At 43.2% G+C, this 12,854-nt stretch overlaps 1 protein-coding gene across 1 annotated transcript in view; it reads right to left on the reverse strand.

Moving 5' to 3' along the window:
* LOC112072924 (glypican-3-like) overlaps positions 1–12,854 on the reverse strand; it is a gene marked incomplete at its 3' end in the record, with an annotated part of 124,166 nt that overhangs the window by 104,272 nt on the left and 7,040 nt on the right. Inside the window, 2 exon segments of the mRNA XM_070439979.1 lie at positions 2,424–2,511; positions 2,514–2,564. Coding sequence (XP_070296080.1) covers positions 2,424–2,511; positions 2,514–2,564 — 139 coding nt within the window.

Below are 12,854 nucleotides of genomic sequence, written 5' to 3' on the forward strand. Positions count from 1 at the left end.
TGAAAGAGAGAGAGTGAGAGAGAGCAAGAGGAGAGGAGAAGAAGAGAGAGAGAGAGAGAGAGAGAGAGAGAGAAGGAGAGAAGAGAGAGAGGAGAGAGAGAGAGAGGGAGAGAGGAGAGAGAGAGAGAGCGGAAGAGAGAGGGGAACATAGATAAACCGGCAAATTAACATCATTATATGAGATGGAGCGAGAGACAGAGAGGAAGAGATATAGAATGAAGGAGGAAATTAAAGAGTCTAATGGTGGGGACAGTGAAGGAGATCTCTGAGGAGACATAGAGAGAGAGGGAGATATTCAGCTGTAGAGAGTGATTGTGTCCCAAATGGAACCCTATTTCCTTTATAAAGCACTACTTCTGCTCAAAAGTAGTGCACTATAAAGTGAATGGTAGTGCACTATAAACGGAGTAGGGTGCCGTTTGCAATGCAGGTGAGGGTTTGTGTGCCTAAAAGATATTAATCTGGCCACTCTGCTAAAGCCATCGGCCTGCTGAGAATCAGTACTCTGTTCATTTAAGCCTGTTCCTGGAAAGTGAGTGTATAATGCACTAGAGTGGAGGGAGGCTCACTGTCACTCTCATAGTAAAGTAGGCTAGCAGCAAACACAGCAAACAGGGTGCCACACGTGTGCACAGATACACACATAGCAAGACACACACAGACACAGACACAGAACATAGAGACAGAGACACACACACACACACACACACACACACACACACACACACACACCACACCACACACCACACACACACACACACACACACACACACACACACACACACACACACACACACACACACACACACACACACACACACAACCACATCTCACCTGCTCCACTCCAACACTGACTACTACAACTAATCTACTCTACTCCAACACTGACCACTACAACTCACCTGCTCACCTCCAACACTGACTACAACTCACCTGCCCACTCCAACACTGACTTCTCAACTCACCTGCACACTCCAACACTGACTCTATAACTCACCTGCTCCATCCAACACTGACTTCTATAACTCACCTGCTCCACTCCAACTGACCACTAAAACTCACCTGCTCCACTCCAACACTGACTTCTATAACTCACCTGCACCACTCCAACACTGACTACTACAACTAATCTACTCTACTCCAACACTGACCACTACAACTCACCTGCTCCACTCCAACACTGACTTCTACAACTCACCTGCACCACTCCAACACTGACTTCTATAACTCACCTGCACCACTCCAACACTGACTTCTATAACTCACCTGCCTCCACTCCATCACTGACCATACAACTCACCTGCTCACTCCAATCCACTGACACTACAACTCACTGCTCCACCATCACTACACTACATCACCTGCTCCACTCCAATCACTGACTACTACACCTCACCTGTTCCACTCAATACTGACTACTAGAATTACCTGCTCCACTCAGACAATGACTACTACACCTCACCAGCTCCACTCCAGTACTGACTATAAACTCCGCCCACTCCAGTACTGACTAATACAACTCACCTGCTCCACTCCAGTACTGACTAATACAACTCACCTGCTCACTCCAAAACTGACACTAAAAACTCACCTGCTCCACTCCAGTACTGACTAATACAACTCACCTACTCCACTCCAATACTGACTACTAAAACTCACCTGCTCTGTGGTCTGTGGTCTATGGTCTTTAGTCTATGGTCTATAGTCTATGGTTATAGTCTATGGTCTATGGTCTATAGTATATTGTCTATAGTCTATAGAATCTATGGTCTACAGTCTATAGTCTATCTGCTAATAACATCTGGACCTGAGACCTTTCCCCAGCTCCTACCCATTCATCTGAACCTTAGTCCTTTTCCCCAGCTCCTACCATTCATCTGGACCTTAGACCTTTTCCCAGCTCCTACCCATTCATCTGGACCTTAGACCTTTCACCAGCTCCTACCCATTCATCTGGACCTTAGACCTTTCACCAGCTCCTACCCATTCATCTGGACCTTAGACCTTTTCACCAGCTCCTACCCATTCATCTGGACCTTAGACCTTTCCCCCAGCTCCTACCCATTCATCTGGACCTTAGTCCTTTCCCCCAGCTCCTACCCATTCATCTGACCTTAGCCTTCCCCCAGCTCCTACCCATTCATCTGGACCTTAGCCTTTCCCCCAGCTCCTACCATTCATCTGACCTTAGACCTTCCCCCAGCTCCTACCCATTCATCTGGACCTTAGACCTTCCCCCAGCTCCTACCCATTCATCTGGACCTTAGACCTTCCCCCAGCTCCGACCCATTCATCTGACCTTTGACCTAATATTTCTTAATCGTTAAATGCTCTAACCTCCTATATTCCTCTTTCTACTCTGCTCTACTTCATAACCCTGTCTGTTCCCCATCCTTCAATCCTCTCTTCTCAACCAGCATTACCTGCGGCGACCAGCCAAGGTCTCCTCAGGATCGTAGGGTAAAGGCTGTGGGTTGCGGGATGCCTGGGCAGCAGGGGTCTGGTCAGGAAGGGCGCCACTGAGCGAGACACACGCTGGGGGGCGTGGCCACACGTACTGTCACCTGGAGGGAGGGATGAAGGGAGAGTGTCAAGGACAGAGGGAGAGGTAACCATAAGAGACTGGACATACTATACATAGTAATCTATCATTATCTAGTATATCACCACATTGATACATCTTATCATTATCTATTAGCATCAACTCACATTGATACATCATATCATTATCTAGTAGATCAACTCACATTGATACATCATATCATTATCTAGTAGCATCAACTCACATTGATACATCATATCATTATCTAGTAGATCAACTCACATTGATACATCATATCATTATCAGTAGCATCAACTCACATTGATACATCATATCATTATCTAGTAGTATCACTCACATTGATACATCATATCATTATCTAGTAGTCATCAACTCACATTGATACATTCATATCATTATCTAGTAGCATCAACTCACATTGATACATCATATCATTATCTAGTAGTATCAACTCACATTGATACATCATATCATTATCTAGTAGCATCAACTCACATTGATACATCATATCATTATCTAGTAGTATCAACTCATTGATACATCATATCATTATCTAGTAGTATCAACTCACATTGATACATCATATCATTATCTAGTAGTATCAATCACATTGATACTAATCATATATCTAGTAGCATCAACTACATTGATACATCATATCATTATCTAGTAGCATAAACTCACATTGATACATCGTTCATTATCTAGTAGTATCAACTCACATTGATACATCATATCATTATTCTGTAGTATCAACTCACATTGATACACTTATCATTATCTAGTAGGTATCAACTCACATTGATACATCATATCATTATCTAGTAGTATCAACTACATTGATACATCATATCATTATGTATAGCATCAACTCACATTGATCATCATATCATTATCTAGTAAGCATCAACTCACATTGATACATCATATCATTATCTAGTAGTATCAAACTCACATTGATGACATCTTATCAATTATCTAGTAGTATCAACTCACATTGATACATCATATCATTATCTAGTAGCATCAACTCACATTGATACATCATATCATTATCTAGTAGCATACAACTCAATTGATACATCATATCATTATCTAGTAGTATCACTCGATTGATACATCATATCATTATCTAGTAGGATAACTCCATTGTACATCATATCATTACTAGTAGTATCAACTCACATTGATGCATTTATCATTATCTAGTAGTATCAACTCACATTGATACATGCATATCATTATCTGTAGCATCAACTCACTTGTACATCATATCATTAATAGTAGCATCAACTCACATTGATACATCATATCATTTAGTAGTTCATCTCACATTGAGACATCATATCATTATCTAGTAGTATCAACTCACATTGATACATATATATTATCTAGTAGTATCAACTCCATTATACATCTTATCATTATCTAGTAGTATCAACTCCGCATTTACAGTCTTATCATTATCTAGTAGCATTCACACTCACATTGATACACATTCTTATCTAGTAGTATGCAACTCCCCCATTGATTACATTTATCTTATCTAGTAGTATCAACTCACATTGATACATCATATCATTATCTATAGTACAACTCCTTGATAATCATGATTTTATCTAGTAGTTCACTCCCATTGATACTCTTTCATTATCTCAGTATATCAATCGCATTATACATCATATCATTATCTATAGCATCACGCACTTGATCATCATATCATTATCTAGTGTATCACTCACTTGATGATATATCATTATCTAGTAGTATGTTGTCTCTCTATTGTTACCCTATTCAGTCCTCATGTTGTGTCTCTTCATTGTACCCCCTATTCAGCTCCTCTGTTGTTGTTCTCTCATATTGTTACCCTATTCAGTCCTCTGTTGTTGTTCTCATAGTGTTACCCCTATTCAGTTTCCTCTGTTGTTGTTCTCATATTGCTCCCCTATTCATCTCTCTGTTTGTCTTTCATTGTTACCAGTTCAGCTCCTCTGTTGTTTGTCTCTCTATTGTTACCCCAGTTCAGCTCCTTGTTGTTGTCTCTCATATGTTACCCCCAGTTCAGCTCCTCTGTTGTTGTCTTCATATTGTTACCCCCAGTTCAGCTCCTCTATCCTTGTGTTTGTCTGTTATTGTTGTTATTTTGGGGGAGAAATAAAAGAGGGGATTTGCATAACAAACCAGTCACTGTTTCTCTGCCTGTGCTGTTTCTGGTTTGTTTATTTTTGTAATCACAACCCTCCACAAAGCGCCGGCATTAAAGCCGATGAGGACTTCCCGTTCTCTAGCTTCTTCCCGGGGATAAACACACATTTTTCCAATGCAGGACGACACAATAATAACTAAGAAACTTCTTTCTTGTGTCTGGGAGATAATGGAGTCATGCCATTCTTTTCAGGTTGCAATAAAATGCAAATGTCTGTTAATGTTTAGCTTGTGGTTTAATGATTTAGAGCTAGTTTAATTTCCCGGGGGGATATCCGGCCAGGGCTAATTCTGCCTTGTAATGTTAACAGCTAATTGTGACTAGCTCCCTTAAGTGAATTCACTGGCTGTGTGTGTGTGTGTGTGTGTGTGTGTGTGTGTGTGTGTGTGTGTGTTGTGTGTGTTGTGTGTGTGTGTGTGGTGTGTGTGTGTGTGTGTGTGTGTGTGTGTGTGTTGTGTGTGTGTGGTGTGTGTGTGGTGTGTGTGTGTGTGCGCAGCCTCCCAATGATGCTGGTGCTGGCATACTGATAGAGCACAGGAGCAGGGCTTGGACGCTTTATCAGGGAACCGGGAAGACAACACGCACACAGACTCATACAATACAGACAAGCATAAGTTATTACACACTTACTTATACACACACTCATGAAGTGGATTTTAATTTAAGGTAATGTAGAACACACTTACACAATGTACACACACACACCTACACACACACACGCACACACTGACACACCTGATCAGCCAAAGGACATCATCATCAGCATTAATCAATACAGCCTCTCTACAAGGACCACAGACAGACAGGCAGGCAGGCAGGTGGACAGGCGGTCAGGCAGGCAGGGCAGGACAGACAGACAAAAAGACAGGGACAGCAGCAGGCAAGCATAGTCAGACAAACAGACAGATGGCGCAGGCAGGCAGGCAGGCAGGCAGGCAGACGACGACAGACAAAAGGCAGGACAGGCAGGCAGGCAGACAGACAGACAAACAGACAGACAGGAGGCGGCAGATAGTCAGACAAACAGACAGATGGGTAGGTACCCCCACTGGAGGCACACCCCTCAGTGTGCTGACGGGGTACCCCATCCTAACATGTCTGCTATCAGGCTCCTATCTCTGGTTTTTGTCCAAATGGATATATTAAGCACATTCTTCTATTACAACAGGAGTATAAGCCTACCTGGACTGCACATCGAAATGAACCACAGGAAAGTGTCCATCTCCTCTTCGGTGAAACATAAGATATTACAGTTTTTAATGTCCCGTTGGTAGGATATTCGTGATCGTAGCTCGTCTATTTTGTTATCCAATGATTGTACGTTAGCTAATAGGACTGATGGTAGAGGGGCAGATTACCCACTCTCCGTCAGACCCTTACAAGGCACCCCGACCTACGTCCCCGATATCTCCATCTCTTTCTCATGCGAATGACAGGGATTTGGGCCTTGTCGGGTGTCTGAAGTAAATCATTCGTGTCTGACTCGTTCAAGATTTTTTTTTTCCAGTACGAGGTGAGTAATCGCTCTCCTGATATCCAGAAGCTCTTTTCGGTCATAAGAGACAGTGGCAGAAACATTATGTACGTGAGAAAACACACACAATAGCACAATTGGTTAGGAGGCTGTCAAAAGGAACAAATGCCATTGTTCAGTTGACATGCAGTCGCAAAATTCGAGGCATTATCAAGTGCTTGTCAAATTGCGYATGAGAAACTGATGAAGAGTGTACAGCCTGCGTAAAAAAAACAAAGCAGAGATCATGCCTTTCATGCAACRTTTTTCAAATCATCATTAGAGTCGCAGCCTTCGAATGTAATCAAATCAAAACATATAGCCCAACATTAGTATCACAACTAAAGTTACATAAATAACTCTACATACAGGAAATACGAGTACCTGTTTCTTTGCTAACCACTCAATAGAGAATGTGCACACTCCCTCAAATATTTTGGAGAAAATCGTATTTGCATTTTATTCAGCTTTGTTCAATGTATTCTTCATACTACAAAATAATGCCACAGAATTCTAAGCATATTTTGTCCGCTAAATGAACTATGGCATAGCCTGATCAGGGACTAACATATGGACAACTCAGTGTCACGTGTGCTCCCTCTCAGGTCTCTAGGTCACCAGGCTGCTCGTTAGGGTGCACACCTGTCACCAGCGTTACGCGCTTAATGACACTCACCTGGACTCCATCACGTCCTTGATTACCTGCCCTTTATATGTCACTCCCTTTGGTTTCTTCCCCAGTTTCATGTCGGTGCGCTTTGTGTTTCTTGTTTTGTTCATTTATTAATTAAATGTATTCACTCCCTGAACTTGCTTCCCGACTCTCAGCGTACATCGTTACACTCAGAGTAGGCTATTCTGTTCCACTGAAATAGACTACATTCTTTTCATATCATGTTTCTTTAGACCTGTCTAAAATAAATAATGGATGTATTGTTATGATGTAGGCTATATTACATGGATTTATTAGACTTCTTAAAATGTAGATATTCCAAAGYTCTGCATCAGTGGCTTGTAGGCTGTGCTTGGAACCCGGGTGTCACGGTCGTTATGATTGACGGACCAGCGTGTGTTGGGTTCCACATCTTTATTACCGTGGAACTTGAACAAAAACAATAAAGATATAACGAAAGTGAAGAACAGCACATCAGCACTCAACAAAACAATATCCCAGAAAGCAGGTGGGAGAAAGGGCTTCCTAAAAATGATCCCCAATTAGAGGCAACGATTACCAGCTGCCTCTAATTGGGAACCATACAACCCAGCCACATAGAAAATCAATGACTAGAACACCCCCCTAGTCACGCTCTGACCTAAACACCATAGAGAACCGAGGGCTCTTTATGGTCAGGGCGTGACACCGGGAGATGCTAAATATGTTTATGTTAATTAACGGTCAATTACCGTGAGACCGGCAGTTATTTGCTTGACAATGACCGGCTGACAATATTTCATGACTGCCACAGCCCTAACACACACACACCACACACACACACACACACACACACACACACACACACACACACACACACACACACACACACACACACACACACACACACACACACACACAACACACAACACACACACACACACCACACACACACACACACACACACACACACAGCCAGCCTGCATACACACTCCCTGGCCAGACACACTCTGCCTCATCTCCCCATCTCCATCAGTGTAATTATGCATGTCAAATGGTGCCCTATTTCCTTTATTGTGCACTACTTTTGACCAGAGCCCTATGGACCCTGGTCAGAAGTAGTGCACTAAATAGGAATAACGTGTCATTTGGAACACGATTTCTCCTCCAGCTTTACACACTTGTCACAGGCCATGATTAATGTGATTGGAGCTTGATTTCACTCTTTGTTCGTGTGTTCCACAATCCCCACACAACCCCAGAGGGAGTTGTGGCACAGGATAGAGACGATGATTCAGCACCCCCCCCCCTTCCTCCTCCCCCATCTCCTCTCCTCCACCTCCCTACCAATTGTTTCAGTATCTTCAAGGAAGGGGCTCATTAGCGTGGGTATTAATATCACTCATGGCTGGACCAGCACAGCCAACAGGAGAGGTGGAAGAGATAAGGGCTGTCTTAGAGTGAGAGAAAGCCCTGAAATATCCCCTTTTATCTGCACCCAACAGCCAGCATCCTCAACTAGGGAGGGAGCACTGCCTGTACAACACACACACACACACACACACACACACACACACACACACACCACACACACACACACCACACACACACACACACACACACACACACACACAACACACACACACACACACACACACACACACACACACACACACACACACACACACACACACACACACATGCACACCTGTTAAACATGGTATTATACACATGGTAATTTACATAAACACATGCACACCTGACAAAAACTCACATACCCCTTAGAACTTAATCCCCCCAACCTACTTGCCATTGTTTCTTCTAATGCCAATACAAGTTTCTGACACATGACAAACAAACATATTTTACGGCCCTGGTCTAAAGTAGTATGCTATATCGGGAATAGAGTGCCATTTGGGACGCAGCCCAGATAATTGTGTCATATAAGGGGACAGGCCCGGTTCCATTGCTCTTTCCCTCTGGAATGTTACATAGAGATTTGTCAGTTCCCTCATACTTCTGTCTCACCACTAAAACCTATTTCCCATCTTCCTTTACAGGAGAGGGGTCACAGGGTGATGGATGCCTCCCCACTCTCCTCTCCTCCTCCATCCCCTAGGGCCTCACTTCAAACACTCTCTACTTCTCTCGACTTCTCTCTCTCTCGCTCTCTCTCTCTCTCCCTCTCTTTGTCGCCGTTTCTCACTCACTTCTGCTCAGTAACTGGTAAAAATAGAGCTCATAAATCATGCATCTTCTCTCACAGCAGTGTGTGTGAGAGAGAGAGAGGCAGGCAGGGAGAGAGAGAGAGAGGCAGGCAGGGAGAGAGAGAGAGAGGCAGGCAGGAGAGAGAGAGAGAGAGAGGCAGGCAGGGAGAGAGAGAGAGAGAGGCAGGGAGAGAGAGAGAGAGGGGAATGGAGAGATGAAATATAGACAGAAGAGGGGAAGCAGATGATATCAAACTGCGAGAGAGAGGGACAAAGTGGCAATGTGGTGACTGGTGAATGGGTTCAGACCCCAGGCTCTTGGCTGCCCTCTCACTTTCTCTCCCCTTTGTTCTATCATTCCCCCCACTCTCTCTCTCCTTCTCTCTCTCTCTCCTTCTCTCACCCTCTCCCTCTCTCTCTCACCCTCTCCCTCTCCCTCACCCTCTCTCTCTGCCTGTCTCTCTGTCTCTCTCTCTCTCTCCTTGCCCATCTCTCTCTCTCCCTGCCCATCTCTCTCTCAATTCAATTCAATTCAATTCAAGGGGCTTTATTGGCTCTCTCTCTCTCTCTCCCTCACGGTCTCTTTCTTGGTCACTCTTTCCCTCTCAATCTTTCCCTCTCTGAGCTATGGGTGCAGGGCCTGGTTCATAGCAGGGTTATGTTGAGGGGTAGAGATGACTGTTATCACTGTGGAGAGTGGGAGCCCTGGACAATCTTTGATCACTTATAGCAGGCAGAGATCATGTTTCAAGATAGATGGTCTGCATCCCAAATGACACCCTTTTCCCTATATAGTGCACTAGGGTTGGGCAGTATCCAAATTGTCATACTCTCAAACTGCCATACCGTTTCTGTATCACAAGGTGCACTATTTCTTAATAAAAAATAAATATATAATATAAAACAAAATACATTTACGCACAAAACAATTTAAGGATCTATTGGAGTACCAAACTTGTACGCATGTACAGAGCATTGAATATTGGACTGTTGGCTTTCATACTTTTATAATTCTCAGTGCAGCTAAAGCAAATATCTCCAACTGTCAACACATTCAAGCCTATAGTGTACTAGGGGTCCATAGGGGCCCATAGGGCTCTGGTCAAAAGCAGTTTACTATAGGGAAAAGGATGCCATTTGGGAAACAGACATACACCTCCAGGGCTCTTCTGGAAAACATGTACAAGTCCCACAGTAGTTGTGGTTTAACCATGTGTGTTGTTACGTTATCATTGCCAGATCTGAGGTCCATGTCCRATTTCACTTGAGTAAACCAGACCTGTATGTACAGGTGTTTCACAGTGGATGTCTCTTACAGGGATGTAAGTGAAATAGAGCAGAACCAGCTATCACATTTTATTCTTTGGATGTTGTGGGCATGTATGTTTTTGGTTTCACATTGGTTGTGAGAACAAAGCTATAGGTTTCCTGACCGYTAAAACTGAATGTTTWWWWAAAAACTTTTTGTGAAAACAATTAAACATTTCACCTGTACTAGGAACGTTTGTTTTTTAGGTTGCAGGGAGGTTCTGAGAATGTTCTACTCTGGTTCCTTGACAGTTTTACTGGAAYGTTTCATTAACGCTCTGAGAACAGAATTTGAGAACATGACTTGAAATAGAACTATGAAGAAACATTCATGCTGAAATACTGAAATTCCCACAGACGAATGTTGTTTCTTAACATTCTCTGAACTATTTGAGAACATTCCCAATGTCAAACGAGTTGGAGAACATTCCCAATGTCAAACGAGTTGGAGAACATTCCCAATGTCAAACGAGTTGGAGAACATTCCTAGAACATTATCTTTATTAAATCTTTATGTAGCCATGTTTAAAAATGTTGTGGACATCTTTGAACTTTTACAGAACGTTCTCTTAAAGTAATGAAATACAAAGAAAATAATGTTTATTTGTTAAGTTCCTTAAATGTGCTGAGAATGTTCCAAAGCCAAGAAACTATCCTGCACCATTCCCAGAATGTTGTGGGAAGGTTGTATGCAAAATAACCATAGAACAGCCACGCTCTCACCAAGCTCTAAGAAACATTTATAGTTCTCAGAACGTTATGTGCCAGCTGGTTGGTGTACAGAACCAGACACACAGTAGTTGTGATTTTACTATGCATTATGTTATTAATGTTTCAACCCCCATTCTCATAGATGGGGCTGTAGTGGAGCAGGTTGAGAGACAAAGCCTATTCCCCCTCAGGAGACTGAAAAGATTTGGCATGCGTCCTCAGATCCTCAAATGTTCTACAGTTGCAAACTCGGAGTGCGATCGCTAACCGGTGCATCACTGCCTGTCGGGCATTGTTGTGTCTATTGTGTGTACAGATGAAACATCAGGTACTTCAGGTAATTTTGCGAATACTTGTCTCCCCTTAAGGATGAACCAGACTTGTGGAGGTCTACAATTTTTTTCTGAGTGTCTTGGCTGATTTCTTTTTGATTTTTCCCATGATGTCAAGCAAAAGTCAGCACTGAGTTTGAAGGCTAGGCCTTGAAATACATCCACAGGTACACCTCCAATTGACTCAAATGGTGTCAATTAGTCTATCAGAAGCTTCTAAAGCTATGACATCATTTTCTGGAATATTCCAAGCTGTTTAAAAGGCACAGTCAACTTAGTGTATGTGAAACTTCTGACCCACTGGAATTGTAATACAGTGAGTTATAAAGTAAATAATCTGTCTGTAAACAATTGTTGGAAAAATGACTTGTGTCATGCACAAAGTAGATGTCCTAACTGATCTTGCCAAAAATTAGTTTGTTACGACACATTTGTGGAGCGGGTTGAAAAATGAGATTTAATTACTCCAACCTAAGCGTATGTATACTTCCGACTTCAACTCTATATACCAGTGCTATACATGTGTTTCCAGTGATGTCATAGTGACCAGTCCACTTCAAAGAAGATGTGACACACACACACACAAACGTGTACACAGTGCGTGCACACACACACACACACCCAATAACAGGAGGAGAGTGTAAAGGAGGGGACAGTGAAAGTCAAATCAGGTCACTTGACACTACGCATTTCAAGACAAATACGTTTTTGTCTAATTTCAGTTTATCGCTCACGCATTTGACAGGATTGAATTAGGGGAGATGGTGAATCTGTCTGTCCCCTCAATGGACAGGAGGGAGCTGTCCTGGGAACACTAAACAGGTGCATGCACAACACAAACACACACACAAACACATGCACAAACCACACACACATGCGCACATGAACACATGCTCACAAACATATCACAAATACACACACACTGCACAGTCCATTGGGACTAGAATTAGTCATATTGCAGTGTAACCACATAACAGGTCACTTCCATTTTCGTGATGACATTCTGCCTTCCTCAGGCAGACCCACACGCTGTGGAATACCTTTTTCCAGAGTAGAATGTAGTCCTGAAGTCACAGCACTGTATCCCTCAATGCACACACACACACACACACACACACACACAATACTGAGGTCAACACTGGAGGCTGGGTCTGAGAAAAGAAACCTGGTCGCTCAGCGCTGGGAGGCTGGGTCTGAAAAAGAACCTGGTCGCGATCAGTCGCTGGAGAGCTCGTGGTCTGAGGAAAAGAAACCTGGTCGCTCTCCGCCTGGGGCTGTGGTCTGAGAAAAGAAAACCTGGTGCTCGCTTCAAGTCGCTGGGAGGCTGGGTCTGAGAAAAGAAACCCGGATCGCGCTCTCAGC

The sequence above is a fragment of the Salvelinus sp. IW2-2015 genome, unplaced genomic scaffold, assembly GCF_002910315.2.
Source record: "Salvelinus sp. IW2-2015 unplaced genomic scaffold, ASM291031v2 Un_scaffold2090, whole genome shotgun sequence".
Lineage (NCBI taxonomy): Eukaryota > Metazoa > Chordata > Actinopteri > Salmoniformes > Salmonidae > Salvelinus > Salvelinus sp. IW2-2015.